Source organism: Calidris pugnax, unplaced genomic scaffold (assembly GCF_001431845.1).
Source record: "Calidris pugnax isolate Ruff unplaced genomic scaffold, ASM143184v1 scaffold50, whole genome shotgun sequence".
NCBI lineage: Eukaryota > Metazoa > Chordata > Aves > Charadriiformes > Scolopacidae > Calidris > Calidris pugnax.
The window spans coordinates 3,104,896-3,126,905 of NW_015090780.1; the positions used below are offsets into that span (position 1 = coordinate 3,104,896).

The following is a 22,010-nucleotide window of genomic DNA, read 5'->3' on the forward strand; positions in this document are numbered from 1 at the left end:
GGGCTGAGGCGGCCGGCGGGGTCCCCTCCCTCCTCCGCCTCCCTCCCCTCCGGAACCTCCCCGCCGCCGGCCCAGACCGTATTCCGCCCTCCGGACGTTGCTGGGGGGGACGAGGGAGCTGCTCTCCCCCCCACACCCCGGCTCCAGTCAGGCGAGGCCTGTCCCTCCTCGCCCCCCGGGGGCTGGCGGGGGCTCCTCTGAGGGAGCCGGAGGCAGCAGAGCGCCCGGAGCCGCTCTCCCCGGGCCGGTGGAGCCCGTTTGTCGTGAGCAGCCGTGTCGGTGGGACGGAGGGCGGGCTTCCCCCTGGCCTGGGGAGGAGACATGGTCAGATTGTCCGGTACAGGAGCTCCTTCCTTCCTTTGCCACCTCACGGTGCTACAGAATCGATATTAAGTGCATTATTATTTTTTTTCTGCCTCTTTTTATTTTTTTTTTTCATGGGTAGAATGATAATTCTCGCAGGTTTTATGGTTTACTGTTGAAAGAGACGTTGGTCACTGCTTAGGTTTACTGTAGCCATGTCAGGATCAGCCCCAGAGGAGCCCCAGACCTCCGTCCCTCAGAGCACAGCGAGCGCTCCTGATCCCGCTCCGGTGGCTGCTGGACCTGGAAGCTCAAGTGACGTTTCCTTTGGTGAGCAAAATCTTAGCTTCACCACCACAGACGTCAGCCTGGTGGAGATGATGGAAATTGAATATACCCAGCTGCAGCACATACTTTACTCGCACGCGGAGGCACAAGCTAGTGAAGGTGAAGTGGAAGCTAGGCTCAATTCTCTCTCCTCGCCCGGTAACTCTGCAGACCCCCCTGTGCACCAGACCTCCCTGAACAGCAGTCAGGAGGGGTGTTCATCAAACAGCTCGGGGAACCAGTCGGTTTACCCAGTTCCCTGTCAGTTGGGGTTAACTTCTGACAGCAGTTTGCTGGGCTCCAACCCGCGTTTGGGCTATGCTGACTTTCAGGAGCTCAGGATGATGCTGCTGAGCGAGTCCAACCTCCCTTTGAGCCGAACAGATAAAACGTCTAACGGTGGCTCAGTAGAAGTCCCAGGATACAGCTTAGTGAAAGTTAAACATGATGAAAGTTTTGATGGGGCGAATAAAGAAAATGTTCTTGTTGAAAATTCGGCACTGGCACCAGAGCCTAGATCTAAATCTGCAGTCAGAGTTCGGTTGGAAGACAGATTCAACAGCATCCAGACAGAAAACCCCAGATGTCAAGAACCCCAAGAATCTGGAGTAACTCTTAACAAGTGTGTTGCAATTAATTTTAGTTTATGTTGTTAAACTATGTATCGTCATATAGTTCAAAACTGATTTTCTACCTGAAACCTAAGAAGATACTTTTTTTTTAATATATGGGAATGATCGATTGGGCTTTTTTAAATTGTGCCAGTCAAACGTGGCTGCGACTCCACTGGCTCAGATGAGGCCCCTCTGTATAATTGCATAAATGGTGCAGAATGTATTTCCAAAACTAATTATTCTTGATAACAACGTGTAACGTAAGTGAAGGCGAGAGAAGAACATTGCCTGGTTTTAACATGCAACTCGCTAAAAGCAAAGTAAAATTTTTGATCGTAATAAAACATTAGGAGCAGTTGATGAGTGTTACAATGTGGAGGCCTGACTGTGGGGAAATTTTGAGCAAAAACAGTGTTTTACAATCTGGCCCTGTAACTGCACTAGTGTGCTGATAAAAGAGTTTAGTGAGGCATAGAGCTTAATTGTTACTGCACAGAATAAAATACCTTCTCAGCTGATTATTATTTTTTTTTTGTCCCTGAAGTTGGCAATATGTCACGAATAATGATTTCTGTCTAATGAAAGTAACTGAAAGTGGTTTCTTGCTGGTAGTTACTAGAAGTATGTGTAGCTGTAAATTTTTCTGCCCTCATTTTCAAGTAGTCAGTCTGGTGTGTTTTTCTGTCTTGCTTTTTTTTGTGTTTTGTTTTTTTTTTTGAAGTTTAGTAACGTTGATTCGCCAGCCCTCAGAACTGATCGGTGTTCCTCTTCATCAGCAAGAGAACAAGTGTGTGGCATTGGGGAAAAATAAGCCTGCACCCGCCGCGCCTTCTCTGCAGTTCACCTACCCCTTATTTACCATGAACGCCTGCTCTGCTGCGGGAGGAGCTAACCCTGCACAAGCACAGGTGGGTGACCTGCTCACCAATACTCTCATTTCAAATGCTAATGGTGGTAACCTCTTAAGTGTAATGTAATTCTAAAGGTTTGTGCCCAAAAGGGATGATCAGAATGATCTCTAATGCAATTTGTTTATTCTTATGTTAATCTTTAAGAGCATCGAAAGTAAATTGCCATGAAAACCAATTGTGTGGCAGTTACATTATTTGTAATAGCATCCATCTGGGTAATGACCAATAGGCTGTTAGATTTCTTACTGGGAGGACTTTTTTTCTTGAGTTTATCAGTGTATCTGCTTCATCCATTCCAGACAAGAATTTAGGACAAGAGGAAATGGCCTCAAGTTGTTAAGAATTTAGGACAAGAGGAAATGGCTTCAAGTTGTGCCAGGGGAGGTTCAGATTGGATGTTAGGAAAAATTTTTACATGGAAAGGGTTATGAAGCCTTGGGACGGGCTGCCCAGGGAAGGGGTTGAGGCACCATCCCTGGAGGGATTTAAAAGATGGGTTAACATAGTGCTTAGAGACATGGGTTAGTGATGTATTTTATCAGAGTTAGGTAGATGGTTGAATCTTAAAGGTCCCTTCCAACCCAGACAATCCTATGCTTCTATGACAAGAAGGAGACACTTAGTACCGTTTTCTATGGCAGTAACCTCTGCAGCAAGGCACTCAGAAATGTCAGAGGTATCCCCCCAAAATGCAGCAATCTGTTAAAATCCTATGGTTGTGGTCTGCAGAAGTAATTGAGATTTATTCTGATACAATACATTGAATCATGGGGCTAAAACTTAAGAAGTTAACAGGAAGATATCAAAATAGTCTCTCTTTTATGTATATAGTCCTCTAAGTATTTCTGGTTTGGTTTTCACAGGCCTCTGGAACATCTTGCACTATTTTGGAAGCTGCCAAACATCAAGACCTTGGGATACCCAAGACATTCTCATTCTGCTATCAGGAAATCGAATCCACAAAACAGACAGTAGGTGCTATGAATAAAGCGTTGCCTGAGGAAGTTTGGATTAAAGTTGGAGGTAAATCATTTATCTTCTTTTCACTTCACTTGCTCTTGGCCTTCAAATCTACATTTTTTCTGAATGTTTGTGTGTTTAGAATGAATATGATTTTAGTGAATCGTACAAGGTGTGGTTTTTATGTCTGAGATGTGCTTAGGGAGTATGGGAGTAGATTTCTCCAAAATAGTTCAACACCTATGATTTTAGCTGGACTTTAGAAATTCTTTAGCTTGAAATGAGAAGGCCCAAGGTTGCAAAGTACCTTGGAAAAATTTGGGGATAGAGCAGGCAACTGGTTTCTTTGTATGCTTTTGACCCCAAAGCTGACAGAGCAAATCCAGTCAGGAACATCTAAAGGTCTGCCTCAAATGCTCGTCGAAGGCAGGCACGATCTCATCGGGTTCTCTGAGAAAACAGAAGCCAGGTGGGTTTTGAAACAGCCAGCAGTGCCCTCAGGCTTCCAAAGGACATGCAGTGCTGTAAGAGTTCATCTAGGCTGGCAATAGAGCTTCAAAGATTATTCGACATAAAGTCCATGATCTTCATTTTCAGTGATTAGTGGGAGGGTTATAAATAGGTTCTTCTTTTCCTCTTTGTTTTTCCAAGAAGACACCATATGCAAGCAAGCCATAAACAGAAGAAGCTGCAGCCGGGTCAGCCCCTCGGATTCCAACGTCGATCGCAAACCTCTGAGTGAAATTCAGAACGTGAGTGACGATACCCAGAGCTCTGCCCCAGCCCAGGGCCCCTGGCAGCCCCCCCAGGCTCACCCCAGTCTGCAGGGGCAGAGCGGGACACAGGAGGGGATCGACCAGCGAAGGGAGAGACACAACCGCATGGAGAGAGACAGGAGGTAATTCCCACCAGGAGGGGTGAGACAGGAGACTTTGAAGCCTAAAATACAAATACTGTAACACTGCTGTCGTTATCCGGAGTGAAATGTAAATTTGACATACTTTGTTTTAGGTAAAACAAGGAAAAGAATGGAGGTGGTGAGGGGTTGCTCTTTGTTAGAGGAAAAAAGTGTGTATGTTTCAGTGTAGTCGTCTTTGGCTTTCTTACTCTATAAACAAACAAAAAGAGAGATTTCAAAACATTTAACCAATTCTATAAAGGTAACTTGCATATAACGTGACTAATACACAAACACAGAGCTTGTAGCAAACCAAACGAACTCCCCAACGTTCTGGCTTGTAGTGTGGGTGAGTAGTTCTTTCATTTTACTTTTTTCCTCCCTTTTTGCGGGTGGATTGACCCCGTTTTGTATCTCCCCGTAGGCGCAGGATCCGGATTTGCTGTGACGAGCTCAATCTCCTGGTCCCCTTCTGCACCATCGACACCGATAAAGCAACGACTTTACAGTGGACAACTTCATTTCTGAAGTACATTCAGGAAAGGCACGGTGACTCTCTGAAAAAGGTTTTAAATCTAATTTCATTTTTGTTCTTGATAAAGATGTGGAATGTTTTAATGTATATGGAACGCTTCTGCTTGATGCTGTTTGTGAAGGACCTTTATATCATTGAAAATGTCTTTGAAAAATGTTTTTTTGTTTTTAATAGCTGTCCTCACAACAGTTTCAGTTCAGTAGTGTGAAATCATAGGCCGTCCTCAGTCAGGGTTTTCTAATCAGATTTTGAAATTTATATATATTTTTTTTTTAAGTTAGCCCAGTTCCTGAGCATGATACTGTCAGGACAGCACTGTAGAATTCCTCCCCACCCTCCCCTCCTTAATTTTCTCGAGATCATAATTAAATGATGGGACTCACAGCTACATGCCCACACGATCTCAAAGCGGGTGAGAGCTATAAAGGCTCATATTCCCCATGACCAGCTCCCAACACCACACCAGTAGCTCCAGCCCCAGAGTGAGCCTGGCTCTTTTAAGTATCCTAAGGGATAGCTGGAGTGTGTCTAGATACTGCTGCAGCTCCTCAGCACTTCTACTAAAGGCGTAGTATTTTTTTTCCAAGACACTAGTGAAACAAACAACTTATCTCTCGAGTAAATACCTACATTAAACGTAATTGTTCTTTATTTTTTTTTTGTATTTTGATTTTTTTAGGAATTTGAGACTCTGTTCTGTGGTAAAACAGGCAGGAGGCTAAAAATAGCAAGATCAGACTCATTTGTAACGTGCCCAGTGCAGGAAAACACGCATGGCTATGGAGACCAAGTAGCCTGAACTGACCGCCTTGAGTTGTGTGACAAGTGTGGCTGGCTAACAGTGGCCCAAACTGTAATTTATTCTCTCTGTTTACATCCTGAATATGAATTGCAAACCGTAACTTGTAATAATATAGAAATAGAGCTTTAAAGAAAACTTTATTCAAAACAGAAACCAAAGTTAACCACCAGCAATAGCAATCAGTGCTCTCTTAAAGGGGCTTTGGGACCAGAAGCTACAAGAAAATGTCATGACAGCTAAGTATTTTTCCCCTTTAGTTACCAGAAAACTGCGTTCTTTTTCTGTTTCTGGTTCTGCTTTGGGTTTTTTTGTTTGTGTTGTAGCATTGATTTTTTTTAAAGATGCTGCAGTACAGTTAGGTAGAGTTGTAGACTGTCAGTCTGTCCTGTTATTTTAATGACTAGATGCAAATGTACTGTTCAATGTAAAAAGAAATTAGTTTCCACATTCTAATGGCCATTTTTTCCATTAAAATTTTCAAGGCTGTATTGGTTAATTGAATCAGTGCATGGTTTCTAAACTGTGCTGATACTATGAAGTCCATATTTGCTGTAGATATTTTAATATACTCGGTCCCAAAGAGTAAACCAATGGTGTTAGCATTTTTTTTAAATATAGTCCTGTTTTTAATGTCTATCACACAACTGTCCAACAGGTTCTTAGGTTGTTACTTTAGTCCAAGAGTGGCACATTGTAAACAGTAGATTATTTAAATGCAGAAACTATTTTCATATTTCGAGATTAATATGACTCCTCTGTTCATAAGTTTTAGCATATAGGGCAGGAATAGAATAGTGGGTGAGCTGAGAGTGGTTTTATTCATTTTTTAAGATAGATGATGCTGGCAGGTTTTAAAGTACAAAAAGGTCTCCCAAAATAATCCTGTTTTAAATCACGGATATGGACAATTTTGCTGCAATTTATTTCCAAACAATCCTAGTAAAACCGTTCAGCTGAGTTAATTTGATGTGTATAAGTTTATTTCCAAACAATCCTAGTAAAACCGGTTCTGGAAAATGCCGTTCAGCTGAGTTAATTTGATGTGTATAATGACACTTACACCATCACAAAGAAAAGGTTAAAAAAAAAATCTCCTTTTATTTTTACAACAGTTCGTACAGGTGGTTTTGGCTGTACTTCAGAAGAGCATCCTTTCTTATTTGGGGTTTCAGCCACAATTACTGTGCAAATAGCTTAAGTAGAGGTCGTGAAAATGCTGTTACTTAATGTCCTTTATTATCATATGGAAATAGACAAAAATCCTCCCCTGTAAATTAAAAATATATACATTACACCCTTTGCAGAATATGATTGCAAGAGGATTAGTGTTTACTAGTCTTGGCAAATGTTTGTGGTGCCATCTGACAATTGATAACAGACAGCATACACATATCTATGCTCTTTACTTAGGCCAGAATCTTAAGATATTAAAATATGGGCTATTTAAATGCTGATTTCCACTGATGGGAGTAGCAGTGAGGTGCCCGAATCCCTGAATAGCCTGTGTCTCAGACCAAGGGATTCATCCCACAAGGCTCAACCCTTTGTACAGAAAATTCAGGATCTTAAGTAGAGTTGGGGAGGGTGATGGAAAAAGGAACACTGCTTCCCCTTGCAGGTCTCGTGAGCAAAGGGAGAAAAGGAAGGTGAGGTGGTTTAGCAGTAAAAATTCTGGGAAATAACTGGGGGGAAGGGGGGAGGAGAAAATACTCATAAAGCATCTTGCAATTAAAGTGTTCAAATCTGATGCTTTCTTTTTCATAGAACTGTGTCAAAGTCTCCACTTAATACAATAGAAGGAACATGTGTCCATTTAGCACTAGGAGGATTCTGTCTGGTTTCTTACAATGCACTGTTTATTTAAATACTCAGTCACTTCTCCACTTCTCGTGTGTTGTCTCTATGATTTTTTGGAAGTCGATGCTCCGACAGCTCCCATACAAGCCGAGGTGTCGCATATTCCCGGCGTTCCCTGAGCCCCGACAGCCCCAGGAGTCCCGGGATCCCCTGGGAGACCAGGTTCACCCTGAGCACCGTCCCGACCGTTCTTAGTGATCCCAGGTACACCGGGTGGTCCTAAACAAGCAGGGGAGAAAGATTACAGGAATTATTGCCTTCCCTTTTGGCTTTGTTTTTTTTTTTTTTAAATGTATATATGTATTACTTTTCAATTTATTTAAAATACTTTGTGTGTCTGTACATCAGAATTGTTATGGCCTGTTGAGTACAAGGTGTTGAATAAATTTAACCTGAAGCTGGAGTATGTGAGTTGGGTTTTGGTTGGTTTTTTTTCATACATTTGGATTTACTGGAATGATCTGGGTGTAGTTGAAGGCAGATGTTTAGTGTTTGACTTCTGCTGACCAGTGTAGAACTGGTTTTATGAAATTATACAGATGCAAGTTAATCACTGTGCGGATGTAATTGCAATTAGAAAAGCCGCTTTAGTGGGTGAACAGAATAAATAACATTCTTCCAAGTTTCTAATACATACTTGTCAATTTGCATCAATTAATCTCCGAATCCTCTGATGAAGGATTCATGATTTAGGACCTGGGAGTGTAGCCAGGTACAGAGCAGTACCAGCTCTACACTCTCAGAATCATTGCACTGGGAAGGCCAGGCTTGTTGCTGGTAAAATGAAATATTGTCCCCTATTTCTCTTGTTTCACCCTGAGACACGAGCTGAGGTTTGGAGGCCGCAGCTGGTGGTCCAGGCTGGAGCTTTCCAGCTTGCTCTTTAAGGGTTCTCCCTCTTAAGCCTTTACTTTATCATGGTTTATTCAGTCACGTGCACAGCCTTACCTTGAAGTCCTTGGTCACCATCAGGCCCGTCAATGCCTTGACCAACAGGTCCTTTGTCTCCCTTTTCGCCAGTGTCACCTTAATCAAAAATAGACAGTTTCAGTGGGGAGGGTGCAAGGAGGGGGAGAGACAAGAGGAACTCAGAGTCCTCAGGCCATCCTTGGGTAGGATCTTTGCTTACGCTGCACCCTAAAGACTCAAACCCACCCTCTGGAACCACATGAGCTGCCCAGGGCCTGACCTTTCTTCCTGAAATTGGTACAAGTTTGCAGTTTATTTCATGGGCAAAAAAGGGAGAAGCAGGTTGGTTTGGACTTACCTCTGGGCCCAGGGTCACCGAGTTCTCCTGTTGGCCCCCTGTATCCGGGGGGACCGCGAGGACCGGGATGTCCAACGCTTCCCACAGCACCGGGAGGACCTGGGGGACCAGCTGGGCCAGGACGACCCGTCATTCCAGGAGCCAAGGGCTTCCTCAGGTTGGCAGCCAACTGGGCTATTTGGTCTGAAAGAAACAATTAAAAACGGCACGTTTGACATTTTCACTCTTTTCTTGGCTGTTCGTCCTCTGCCACCAAGTGTCCTCAACTGAGGGAGGACCTGGGAACTGCAGGGTCACCCTGCCACCCCTGCACCCTCACCCCACCCCTACACCCTCACCGCTCCTGGCAGGAGGAAATGGGACATCGGTCTGTGTTCTCATCATTTTTTTAAAATTATTTTTATTTCTACATCCCCAGAGAGGAAGATTTTGCTCAGACACCTGCAGGTTTCTAAGTCATTGATATCTCCCGTTTCCTAAACCACTTTAAAAGATATCAAATATTCTAGAAAATGATACTTAAAATAATTAAAACGATGGGACATCGGTCTGTGTTCTCATCATTTTTTTAAAATTATTTTTATTTCTACATCCCCAGAGAGGAAGATTTTGCTCAGACACCTGCAGGTTTCTAAGTCATTGATATCTCCCGTTTCCTAAACCACTTTAAAAGATATCAAATATTCTAGAAAATGATACTTAAAATAATTAAAACGAGTCTTCTGAACCAATATTTCAGAGCTTAACTTCATTCCAAACAGTGACCATAGATGCAGAGCAGTAAGTTTTGAGAGAAGGGGGCTCTCTGGGGGCTGGGGGTGCTGAGGGAGGAGCTGGAGTTCAGAACGACCCGGCTGAGGGCAGACAAGTGCGTGAGAAACTTCTTTCAAGGCTGGTTTTGGCACAATTCGAGTAGCACCAGGATGAATCATTTAAAAATACTAATTTTAGAAAAATGAAGGACATCCCAGACAAGGTGACCTCCAGAATAATTTCCTTACATTAAAGGTCAACGTCACTTTTCTTATTAAGACAGGAAAATAACAAATCTCAGGAGCCATCTCGTGTTCAAGGATCTACTCATCTCCCACTAAATGTGGCAAATAAAGTCAGTTTTCTCCCCGTAACACTCACCGTTTATCATTTCCCCACAGAGCTCTCTGATACGCTGCTCACTGGCCTCTTTGCCCTGTAATTAACAGAAGGATCTGGCCTTACACAAACGATGTTATGGACACCCAGCCCCGACAGCAGCTCTGGGAGGGGAAACTCCTTCCCAGCAGCTCGGTGGGAAGCGCAGGATCCCGGGGGAAGAGGGGTTGGGTTTTCCCTCTTTCCAAAAGGTGAGGGTTTCAGTTTAGCAGCTCCGTCACACTAATGGCAGAGATTCCTTTTAACGATCAGATATTTCATCTGGGGCTTCTCTGGCCTTTCCTATTGACCTCAGGGACCCCCCAACTGCGCCCCACAAGGGGTGGTACTTACAGGAGGCCCCGGTTTCCCCGTGACGCCGGGCACGCCCTGCTCCCCCTGATGGCCCATGGGTCCTGGGTGTCCCGGGATCCCCGGTGCCCCGGCTGTCCCGTTAGGTCCTTGCACGCCTTTCGGACCAAGTTCTCCTCTTTTTCCTGGCTGTGATGAAGAAAGAATAAAAAAAAACCATTTAAAACAGAAAACACAGTCCATTCTTTTCTCAGAAGAATCAATTAAGCCTTTCTTTGGGTTTCCTTAACTGATCTGGCTGACCACGAACGTTTCTTACATCGTAGGAGTGATTTTATAAATACAGGTTGTGCCAAGAGGAGTCCCTGCTCTTGTCACGATCAAGCACATTTGAATGCCCCAAGAAAATTGTCATTGTCATGGATTTTATAGAATGGCCACGAAGTAAAGGTGCTTCTAGGAAGCAACGCCAGAACGTAGTTTATGGAGATCCATCACCAAAAGATGTGATAAGCACCTTTACTCCCCAACCCTTCCAGGCATGAGCCCGCGGTGTCTGACACGTACCTCTCCTTTTTGGCCGGGGGGACCAAAGGGACCCTGTTAGAAAGAAAAGGGAAATAAGATTCACAAAACATGCATCTGAAGTCCAGTCTCCCAGGTTCTGGGAAGCTGAGGTGACACGAACACGGCACCTGGACCCATCTGTCTGGGAGCCAACTCCACTGAATCCGAGGAACCTACCAGTTCTCCTTTGTCACCCGGGAGGCCATCTGCTCCAGCAATGCCCTGGGGGTGAGACACCAGAATTAACACTGCACACAGATTATTGACAACAAGGCTCGCTCTGAGACGTGGGTGACCTCAGCTCCTACAGGAGATGGGGACACTCAGCGCTTGTAGAGCTGCTGCAGCAAGAGGACGTTCTCTCCTCCCAAAGCTGAACTCTACAGCAGCCTCTTCCCCTGGTGCCCCCTGCACCTCGGGCACGGTTTAAATATCTCTGGGGACTATGGGAGGGGAGTTATCCCAGGAGAAGGAGCAGCTTCACTCACCTGGTTACCCTTGGGACCAGGAGCACCGGTAGGACCCTGAGAATAAGTAAAAGAAAGAAGGCAAGTCAGCTCAAACTGCTGTTTTCCTGTGAATTCCTGCTGCGGTCAGACATTCCCCCCCCACAGGGGCCTGGGAATGAGTCTCCCAACTGCCAAGAAGGAGGGACTAAATCCTATTCATACTCCTTTGGAGCAAGAAGAGATTTTAAGCGCCCTTTTAAGCTAGTTGTGTGTTGTAGGACAGTTTCTCAGGCCTCTTGCCTATGGCACCAAGCAGCTGCAGCTCCCAGACCAGGCAGGACCTCCCAGTTAAGTCCTGGTGGTCTTATGCCCACCACCTCCTCCTCCAACCACAGCAGAGAGACCTCCTTGAGATGGTCAACACCCCACTCCCCACCTGCCTGGCACAGGTTAACCCCACTGGCCCTTTTCACACCATCCTCCTCAATCCCCTGAATAAAACTACGCTGAATTATCTTCTTTAAATCCTACTTTTCAAAACCTGTTTCATCTTTCTCATCCCTCCCAGGGGATGGATCTCTTTTATTTCTGCCCCTCTGCTTTTCATTATTGTCACCTCACTCTCATGACCGAAACAGCAATTTAACAAATTCACAAATTAAATGACGGGGCCCAGGATGAGACTGGTGGGCAACTGCTCTCTGCCTTCCACACCTGAAGGTGTGAGGAGGAGACTGAATTAACTTGCGGTATAAAAACAGAACGAGAACATTTACTGCCACAACGGCAAAGAATCAGGCTGGTTTTTCAAGGCTTTATCAGGCTGTCAGTTTTCCTGGGGATTTAGAGTCAGGTGCTCCTGACTTCGAGATTCACAGAACAAGGCGGCCACAGGAATGAAATACATTTAGATGAGGCAGTTGATTATCACCCTCAGGATAATTCAGGCAGCTTGAAAAATCCCTCCAACTTTAACTCTCTCTACCTGGCACTCAAAGAGATGACAAGGAGACATTTTCAGCCCAATTCTGGGACGGTGGGTCCCTTTAGCGGAACCAACCAGGAGCTCAGGAGAAACCCCAGGATTTTTACTGCAAAAATCTATGTGGGAAATTCAATGATTTTACCCTTCAGATGGGATTTCTACAGCACATTCATCAATCTGGCATCTGCAAACTGACCTTTTTTTAATAACTGGCTCTGCAGAACAGAATCTCTGAGGAGGACAAACACATCTGACAAGGGCATGTCACTTTGCTCAAGTCAAGCACTGATACGTTTAAAAAAAAGGGGGGATTTCTATTAAAGAAAACAATAACTCTCGGCAAAACAGACCATGGAATGCAGAATTGCAAGAATTGCTGTGGCTATTTATAACTCCCCTTTTATGTTTGCTGATGGCAGAGGCGATACACTCTTTTTTGAACATCATCACCCAGATGGAAACCTCCAGCTTGACAGAGGCCGAAGGCCCCATGAAAGTTACGGCAGTAAAACCTGGCTCAGTCACCAAAGACACGTGTCCCTTCAGGAAAAGCTCAGCCCAAAAGATTTGGATTCAAAACGGTGTCATTCACAGCAGTAAGAATCCCTAGCAGCAGGAACAAGCCACAGGACTTTGGGACCACCAGCCCCAGGGCCACCAGCCACCCTCACAGGTGACATTTCTGCCCAGCATCTTCTGATGCCAGTGGGGAGCCGAGAGACCCTGCCCCGGGTGACTGGCAGCTCCCCGGGTCCCCAGGAATTCAATCCTAATAAAAATCCTTAGGAAAAATATTCAGCAATAACAGTCAAATCCTTCCCCTCCCCAATGTCCCTCTCCAACAAGATGGTTTATGTCACCTCAATGCTATTTTATATCTTATGGTCAAACACATTAAACCTCTTGTACTTTTCATGCAGGAAAACACAATTACTGATATGCCGGTTTATATTCCTGGCCACAGTCAGTCCAAGGACCGTGGAAAAGCATATCGGGACCTGTTAAATCAGGCTTGCAGGAATATATATATTTTTTCCTTCGGAAAAAAAAACCTAAACAGAATTAAGCACAATGAGTTCACCACGGCTGGCACAGTGTGACCTATTGATCCTGCATCTGCAGCTCTCCTCCTTGTACGCGTGGGGACCAGCACCCTGGGCTGGCACCAAAGCAAATCATTAAAAGCAAATCATTAAAAGCTCCATGTCCACCCCCAGCAGACCCCATAGCCCCCCCAGCAGCAGAGGCTGTTTGTTTAAGCTATAGAGACACTCTCAGAGGTTTTAGGTTCTTCCCAGCCCAAAACTCTCTGGCTGATCTCCGGCACAGCCCTCACTGCTGCCCACGGGGAGGAGGACTCCAGGGACACATGGCTGTCACCGACACCGGTGGCACAACTGGAGGTTACCCCGAGCACCCATCCCATACGTGGAGGTGGAAAATCTCCAGCCTTTTACCCAAACCTGCCACAGCCTGTTTTCCTGGGGGAAACGAGCTGGGGTGTTAAGAAATAATCAGTAATTACACCCTAGAGTAACTAGACTCCACTTCAGAGGCAGAAATAAAACCTAGATTATATTTTATTTCACTTTAAGCACAACGTTTTCCCTCCCTGGGCTCGGAGCAGCTCCCTGGACACCCGCTGCCCCGCGCAGGGGCCTCTTCCCCTCTAAACATACATTTTTTCACCGCAACGAAGCCCCAAATGCAGTCGGGACCCTGCAGCTCCACAATAACCCTCCTGTTCTGCCCTTCCAGGCCCACGGTCCCTCCAAGAGGCTCTTTGAAACCCTCCTGGAGCCGGCACAGAAGGGCCATTGTGAGGCCCCATCGCTTGCACAGGAATTTCACCTTGGGGCTGGGGTGGAGGGAGCCGGGGAACACACGGCCTCTGTTCTCCCCCCAGCCCCGAACAAACATCATTCACTCTACCCCACTGGCTTCTTTTAAATGAGAATTAATTCATTTAAATAAAAAGTTGCGTTTATTCCGAGGTCTGGGCCCGGGTGTGCTGCTGTTCAGAAGGGAAATCACTTGAGTAAACTGTAATTTTTTTAAAAAATAATCCAGAAATCCTAATCAAGCACCTGAATGACAAAAACGCTGTCCCCCTGTGCTCCTGGGGAGCAAAGCTTTGGTGAAATCAGCACACAGAGCAGGAAAAATCCCAATCAGTCCTCTATTCTGGCTAGAAATGGAGCCCAAAGTCTCTTTTGAACAATTCCTGCCGTCTGAAAATAGTGTGAGCTGCTGAACTGAGATGGAAGCAAGGACAGGAACAGCACAGTCCTGCTGCCTGCCCCAGTGTCCGTCTCGGGCACATCACAGCCCCAGAGGATGGGCTGGGACACCCAAGGAACCCACCTTCTACCCACCCTGCTCGTGTTTGCTGGGGTGACATCAGCTACCCCGTGTCTGGGGACTCCGTTAGGCTCTAATTTCACATCTCCCGAACAGGAATTGGTTACAGATGTCTTCTCCTTACCCTGTCACCTGGCTCTCCACGAATTCCAGTTGGACCAGGAAGGCCAGGCTCACCGCTGGCACCTTTGGGACCCTGTTAGGAAAACAACAAAGGAAGAGCTACAGCTTATAGTTCCAGGAAACCCTGACTATCTCGACATCCCCAGAGTTCAACACTCTCCATGTCACCTTCAAAAAGGTCATTTGTCTTCGATGTCCTCTCTCCTTTCCCCACCCAGGACCTAGGGATCACCTGCTGACTGCTGGTACCACTTGCGTTGGTCGGAAGAGCTCACCAACTTCTGCCCCACCACGTTTCAGCCACCCGGGCAGAGTGCCCCAGGTCTTTTGCTGCAACTCCTGACCGAGTGATGCTCCCAGAAGGTACCACCCTACACTGGTTTTCAGCTGGTTTCACTGGTTCTTTCCCCACCCAGGACCTAGGGATCACCTGCTGACTGCTGGTACCACTTGCGTTGGTCGGAAGAGCTCACCAACTTCTGCCCCACCACGTTTCAGCCACCCGGGCAGAGTGCCCCAGGTCTTTTGCTGCAACTCCTGACCAAGTGATGCTCCCAGAAGGTACCACCCTACACTGGTTTTCAGCCGGTTTCACTGGGGAAACAGTGATGCTGGCTGTGAACACTCCCATGGAGAGGGGAGGACAAAACATGAGACCCCCCCCATGCAGCAGAAGGAGGAGTTGACTGAAGATGCACAGGCTGGGAGTGCCCAGATCCAGGAGGAATTAAGGTGTCTTTACAGAGGGCAAACTCAAGCCTTTCCTTTGCAAACAAATGGTAAATAGACATTGTTCCAGCAGGCAGACCATCCAGCCTCCTGCTGCTTCTACGGTGCTGCCTTAATGAAGGTGTCAATCTGGTTCTGGCCATTTCTTCCATCACTTGTTGCCATCACACACTTGTCTGGCCAGAGCTTTGCAGAACAGTGGCCGGCCAGGACGTGATACACATTAAATTACCCCTGGAAATTAACTGCACATTAAATTACCCAGGTCAGCATACCCACCTGGAAACCTCTGACACCGGGGGCTCCCACGGGGCCTTGAAGACCAAGTGGGCCCTGAAAAAGAGAAAGAAAAGCTTTGGTAAGGAGAAAATTTGGGGCCAGGTAAGTCCCTTGGGTGATTAGATTGGCTCCAGTGGCTCAGTGGCATTGCTGGTAGACCTGATGAGCCACTGTGAAGCAGAGCTCGGGGTTTATTTATTATGGTTAATATTATTATTTGTATATATTAATGCTCAATGACACAGCATGCTCATGAGCAGTAAAGATCAGGGACAGCAAAAGGTGGAAGCACACCAGAGCACAGACAATATACAGTAAAGGGGATCATGACCCCAGTATTACACTTTTAATTGATCCAGCTCTGCAAGAAACTACTGTAAAACACTTGCTATGGGTTCTTGGCCGTGAAAAATGGCAATTGCGTCCACTTGCTTGGACACACTTTGTAGCAGCAACACAGGAAAAGCCCCTTATGCTGTTAGTGCAGGTGCTTTTCAGAGCACGGCTCATTAGACAGAGCCTGAACGTTAGAACATTACCATTAGGAGTCTCTATTGCTTTCTACTGAGAAAAATCACATGCAATAAAAATCTTGGGTGAAAAGAGCCCCAAGTAATTTAGGTGTCTAAATCCCATCTCGGAAAGTGTCTCTTCTTGAAACAGATGCCTCAAGCAAAGCTCTGTCACGAGGTGGGATGGGTAAGAACAGCAGGAGATTCCCAACAGGTCTGAAGCTTTTTAACCCTTTTCAAGCCCCTGCCATTCACCCTGAGGATGGGTTTCCCTGCCTGTACGGCTTTGGGTTTTGCAGTGAAATTCTACAGCTCCAAGGAACACGACACAGGAACGGGAGGGATTTCACGTTCCACGAGCTGGTGCCAACGCACATCGCAGCAACCTCAGGGGAGTTTTGCTTCATTAATGATTCAAATTCAGCACAAGCTGAACGTGATTATCACCACCCAGTCAGGGAACTGCTGGCTGTCCCATCTCTGCTGCCTGAGCTGTAGCAGCCCCACAACCTCCTTGGACAACTACAGCTTTCTTTGCCAAACTTTGCAAGTGCACGGAGCCGCCAGGGAGAGCAGGACCTGACCCACTTATGGGGCAGTAATTCTTCTGTGGCCAAAACTCCCCAGAGACAATGCCAAGAGAGAATGTGGCCTGTTGTTTTATCCAGAGACTAATCCCAGGTACCCAACTCGACTTTGGTCCCCCTGTGATTTACAAGCAGCCTGGTACTCACGGTTGCTCCTCTGGGTCCTGGCAGACCCCTCTCTCCAGGAACACCAACATCACCCTGGCAAGAACACCACCGTCAGTCACCAAAGTCATTCAGGAGCCACAAATCCACCCTTTTCCAACCCACTGCAGAGCCAGATTCCTGGATCCCAGGCTCTTTCAATCCCAAATTCCCTGTCCCATTGCCCCATCCACAAGCCCTGCTTGCATGGGGCTGCCTGGGAGTGCTCATCCCCGTGCATTACAGGCACTTATCATGTTATTAAAAGCTTTATTGGTGCAAGGAAGCAGCACACGAGCCCCAGCTTCACTGCTTGGTTTAAAACACCCTCAGCAAAGCTCAGGATAGGTGTCAATGATGGGGATACGTACAGGGATGCCCGGCTCTCCAGAGGGACCTGCCTCTCCCATCTCTCCAGGGCTGCCCTGCAGGGGAGAAAGCAAACACTCAGTCAGGGCACAACTTTGGAGAAAGAACAGAGGAGGGAGTCAGAACCCGGGTCAGGAAATCAAAACAGCTTTAAACATTTACAGTTTTAAGACCAAGAAGAGAAAACTCTAAAGAATGGTTATTTAAAGAACATTTTGTGGGCATTTAAAGACATTTTGTGGACATTTAAAGAGCAAATCAGCTGTAAGTCCTGTCCTGGGAGCAGGGAGAGCTGCCAGCCCCAGGCCAGTGCCACCACAGCCCATCTTGGACTGAGCTCTTTTGGAGGGATGCTCAGGACTCCCCATTTCATTCATTTCCTCATCACCTTGATGCAGGGAGAAGTGTCTTCCTGCAGTGCTATCTCATGCATGAAGATTAACAAGAATAACGACGCAGGTGACAAGTTTAGTAGCTTCCCCACCAGTACCCACCATTAGAAAGATTCACTTACTGGTTCACCCTTTGAGCCTTTAATACCTGCTCTTCCAGGCAGCCCCTGAAAAAAATAAAACCCAACCCCAATATTAAAGCAAGATCAGAAGAAGTGGAGTTATTAGATTTGTTATTCTGGTCTGATTTGACACACAAGGAGCAACGTTTGCTTGAAGCAATGGAGGATTTACATTTCTGCAGCTTCCACCATGAAAATTATGGCTTTAATTCCCCTCTTGTTGGCTGCACTAACAGCTCCACATACGCTAATCCTGGACAATTAGAGCACAGAGGAGGAATATACAAATAGAGCAACAGCAGCAACACTTTGCACAGCAGAAACCTCTCTCCAGGGGAGTTCAAAAATATTCTGTAAGACAGGAAGAAAGGAATACTCTACCTCTATTTAAATAGTTGGAAGATTGGAGAGATGAAAAACTTTGCCAACAAACTCTCGTAAGGCAGGGACAGAGCTCAGGATATTGTTTAATTACAGTTACTTGTATCCCAGCTCTTACCCTCCTGCATGAGGGATGCACATCACTGGGACGTGAAAGAGAAAATCCCTCTCAAATATAAATTTTAAACAGAGCCAAAGCAGCCAAAAGCCAGGGTATCACTGTATTAGTATTTGGTGCTACTCCAGATGTTTTCTGCTCTGTCTTGTATACGGCTCCCCTGTTTGTATTGTGGGACAAGGGCATTTCCTCTTGGCTTCTATGGAGCCCCTTGTGAGACAACACCCAAACCAACCCCCCTCTCCCCAGGAAGGGTCTCTGTAGATTCTGTCTTGTATATGGCTCCCCGTTTGTAAGGTGGGATAAGGGCATTTCCTCTTGGCTTCAATGGAGCCCCTCATGAGACAACACCCAAACCACCCCCCCTCTCCCCAGGAAGGGTCTCTGTAGACAGGCCAGGCTGCTGTACCCCCCGAAGGTGACGGGTCCTGCTGCCATACTCACAGGGAGTCCGTTTGGTCCCTTCTCTCCAGGAGCACCCATGCGAGCTGCATCACCCTGCGGATATTGAGAGGTCAGGAGGGACCTTCTGGTACTGGAAAACGGTCTGACACGTGTGGGGGACACACTCCCAAACAGGCATTTGTAATAGTCTCCCTCCCCGGGGCCAAGAACCCATTGTGTCTACAGGAGGTGGGCACCCAGTGGATGCCCAGAGCTCCCAGGTGTGTCCCTTGTCCCCAGGCAGCTCCCAGCCTTCCTTGAAGGACACGGTCCACGTTCCTGTGGGATCACCATTCAAACACCAGGCAACTGGTACCTGACAGCACTTTGTCCACAGGCAATTAAAATAAACAGATGCCTCTGTCAACAGCTCTGAAAAGGCATCTCTGAAGGCCTCGAGTCAGCCAATAGGAACTGCAAAGTCTAGGGACACGGCTGAGTTCAGATCATATGTGCATGGCCCATATGTGCATCTTCTTTCTTTAGGGAATTTCCTTGGGATTAATTAACAGAAGCAACTTCTCTCTTCTTCACTAGTTACACTGCTGGAAAGGCCCTTTAGAAGCAGCAGCTTTCCAGCCATGCTCCTCCTTGACAAGCACCAGCAGCTTTGCAATCCACATGGGACACCAACGGAAATCTTTCCTGCAGCGTTTAAGTAGGACTTTACAAACCTTCTCACCATCGAGTCCAGGAGCTCCATCTCGCCCATCCTTGCCAGGCATGCCCTGCAACCACACACGACACAGGTTAGGGCTGTGGAGCAGATACCATGGTTTGCAAAATACATTCACATCAAAGAACCTTCTGGCAACGGGTCTGACTCCAGTTGTACTGGGGGACAGGGAGATTTTTTTCATCCCCAGCAGTACAACTGAGCCTGGCCCAGCCAGGACTACACTGAAGGTTACACAGACCCACCGAGCAGAAGTTTGATAGCAAAGACTGTAAAATGCAAGATTCCTCCCATCGTGTTTTATCTCACCATCCACAAGCAGAACAGTGAGACTTTTGCATCCTACTTAATTGACTTACGGGTTCTCCTATGAGCCCCCGAGGGCCTGGGTTTCCTTTTGGTCCAGGTCTACCCTAGAAATCAACAAGAAATTCCACGTTACTCAGGACAAAACCCTTAAGAACAACCGGTCAACAAAGACAACACTCAAACTCTGTGGGGACATTTCATTCAGCTTGTGCTGGCTCCTGTCCTGTTCCTGGAGGTACAGTGGTTCACACCAGAAAACTGGCCCAATGCTGGGAAAATTCTTGGTCGTTTCAAGGGACGGAGATGTAAGATCCCATCCTTGCACTCTGGAGTGTAAGAAGCACTTAGGCATCTTTAGCAAGACTTAAAAATCTCATTTTTGAGAGGAATACTTTCATCTCTTTGAAATAAAGGGAGGGCAAGCTCTAATAGACACATGAAACAGACTTCTTTACACGTCACATCCAAAATTGGAGCGGACGGGTGTTTTTCTGCACTTACAGTGTCGCCTTTGGGCCCCCTGAACCCTTGAGGTCCTTTGGTTCCTTGGTCTCCCTGTGGCAGAGGAAGAAAAGTCGTTAAGCATCTTCAGCAGGCAGTGACAAACACTAACGTTTCAGGGGTGCAAAGGAAGGTTTTTGGGCTGTTTGCTGCCATCAGCAGAGACGGGAGCTGGGCTGCGCTTCCTCAGTCACACGCTGTGATTCCTGACACACAGACAATCGCAGCAGGGACTTCACCAACAACCCCTCGGGGCAGAGACCATCCTCCCCCTCATTTCACAGAATCACAGAATCTTCCAGGTTGGAAGGGACCTTAAAGATCATCTTGTCCAACCATCAACCTAATTTTGACAAAAATAGACACCCACACAACAAACAAAAAGCAACACCATCACTAAACCATACCTCCCAGCACTACATCAACCCGTCTTTTGAACACCTCCAGGGATGGGGCCTCAACCACCTCCCTGGGCAGCCCATTCCAATGGCTGAGAACCCTTTCGGTGAAAAAACTTTTCCTAATATCCAGCATGAACCTCCCCTGGTGTAACTTGAGGCCATAAGTTAATAATTTAATGAGGCGTTTTCTTACGATGGAGGGAAAGACATGATGAGATCTGGGGCAGGTGAAATAACATTGCTCAAACTGGAGGGAAAAAGGCAGAGGGGATAATCTGGTGGAGCCGGTCAGCACAGCCCCCCTGTTCACCAGCAGCAAAGAGTTTAGTGCAGGAGTAATAAACGTTAGGTTTTGGCTGTGGGGCCGTGGGGATGGTGAGCAGTAGATACATACAGCTTTCCCTGGAGGTCCTGGGATTCCAGGTGGCCCTCTGAAACCAATGTCACCCTGCAAAGCATAACACATCACTGTAAGGTGGTGGTTGGTGGAGGGGGAAGTAACAGTATCCCCACCTTACACCGCAATCTAAGAAAACACACAAAGCCCTGGAAAGCCACCCCATAGTTGTTGCTACCTGCCAATAGAATCTGGCAAAAGATTCCCCCCAAACAAGCAGGTTTTCACTCTGGATCCCCCCAGCATTGTCTCTGTGATACACTGGTATCAATTCCTGGCCTCGCTATCTTGATCACGCTTTTGTTCCTCAATAAATGCATGGCTTTATCAAATTCCAACCCATTCAGCCTCTAGGGCAATGGTCAAGGGACTTTGGCAAAAGTCCAAAGCCACAATGAGGTGGAGACCGACCCTGTTCTCACTGAGGAGACAGTAAGGACAAATGCCACCTGGACCTTGCACGAGAAAAACTGGTGGTGGAGTGGAAAAAAATAAAAAATAATCAGAAGGTTTTCTTACCCTGTCACCAGCTGGACCCATTGGACCAGGGAGGCCTCTCAATCCTCTTGGGCCCTAATTAAGAAAACAAATCAGTTAAAACCCAATCACTGCTAAACATAAAACAGCAGAACAGCATGATGTAGCCACTTATCAACACAGAGAACATTAAGAAGCAGTGAAGAGCAGCAGAAAGCTCAATCTTCTGATGCACAAACAAGACACTTTCCCTTTCAGTGATGAGCTCTGAGCAAGTAACACTGAAGACACCCCATGCAGAGAGACATCCGGAGTCCTGCTGTCCCCAGTCCAGTTCAGCCTCAGATCCACCCAAAACCTGCCCAGGTCTCTCCTGGTGTACCAGCAAGACAGTGGCTATCATTTGGATGTTTCATCCAAGGTGAGGTGCCAAAAGCAGGACCTGAATTAAAGCTCAGTGAAACCAGCACCATTTGTTTTTTCACCAGCATCATCACATCCGTGATTATGCCAAGGCAGGAGCTTGTTTGTGTAACACAGGGTGATTGATAGCACCACTGAGTTTCATGGTGAAAAGGTCCCAGGAACTGGTCTGACCAGAAGACGTTACCTGCAGGCCAACGCTGCCGGGGATGCCTGGGGGACCAGGGGGGCCAGGGTTTCCCTGGAAGAGAAAAAATTAATTAGACAAAGGGCAAGATAGCACGAGGCTGCCAACGCAAAGCCAGGGCCCTCCCCGTCTTATTTCTCCTTGAGCTCCCTCCCCCTCA

At 46.7% G+C, this 22,010-nt stretch overlaps 2 protein-coding genes across 2 annotated transcripts in view; one reads left to right on the forward strand and one right to left on the reverse strand.

Moving 5' to 3' along the window:
• The first annotated feature begins 247 nt into the window (after positions 1–247).
• TCFL5 (transcription factor-like 5 (basic helix-loop-helix)) lies at positions 248–6,307 on the forward strand. Its single transcript, XM_014956989.1, is given in 7 exon segments — positions 248–1,252; positions 1,966–2,152; positions 3,019–3,178; positions 3,770–4,013; positions 4,438–4,579; positions 5,228–5,317; positions 5,319–6,307. Coding segments are annotated over 7 exon segments (1,581 nt in total). The 5' UTR covers positions 248–518; the 3' UTR covers positions 5,343–6,307.
• A 116-nt stretch (positions 6,308–6,423) lies between these two features.
• The window catches only part of COL9A3 (collagen, type IX, alpha 3), a 38,943-nt gene continuing 23,356 nt past the window's right edge, over positions 6,424–22,010 (reverse strand). The window contains exons 15-32 of the mRNA XM_014957000.1: positions 20,761–20,814; positions 19,966–20,019; positions 19,515–19,568; positions 19,154–19,207; positions 18,480–18,533; positions 17,537–17,581; positions 17,025–17,078; positions 16,657–16,710; positions 15,411–15,464; positions 14,404–14,475; positions 10,973–11,008; positions 10,662–10,706; positions 10,485–10,517; positions 9,960–10,106; positions 9,609–9,663; positions 8,475–8,657; positions 8,156–8,233; positions 6,424–7,426 (exon numbers count right to left, since the gene is read on the reverse strand). Of these exons, the coding sequence (XP_014812486.1) occupies positions 7,251–7,426; positions 8,156–8,233; positions 8,475–8,657; positions 9,609–9,663; positions 9,960–10,106; positions 10,485–10,517; positions 10,662–10,706; positions 10,973–11,008; positions 14,404–14,475; positions 15,411–15,464; positions 16,657–16,710; positions 17,025–17,078; positions 17,537–17,581; positions 18,480–18,533; positions 19,154–19,207; positions 19,515–19,568; positions 19,966–20,019; positions 20,761–20,814 (1,302 nt within the window). The 3' untranslated portion in view covers positions 6,424–7,250. The remainder of the gene's footprint in view (positions 7,427–8,155; positions 8,234–8,474; positions 8,658–9,608; positions 9,664–9,959; positions 10,107–10,484; positions 10,518–10,661; positions 10,707–10,972; positions 11,009–14,403; positions 14,476–15,410; positions 15,465–16,656; positions 16,711–17,024; positions 17,079–17,536; positions 17,582–18,479; positions 18,534–19,153; positions 19,208–19,514; positions 19,569–19,965; positions 20,020–20,760; positions 20,815–22,010) is intronic.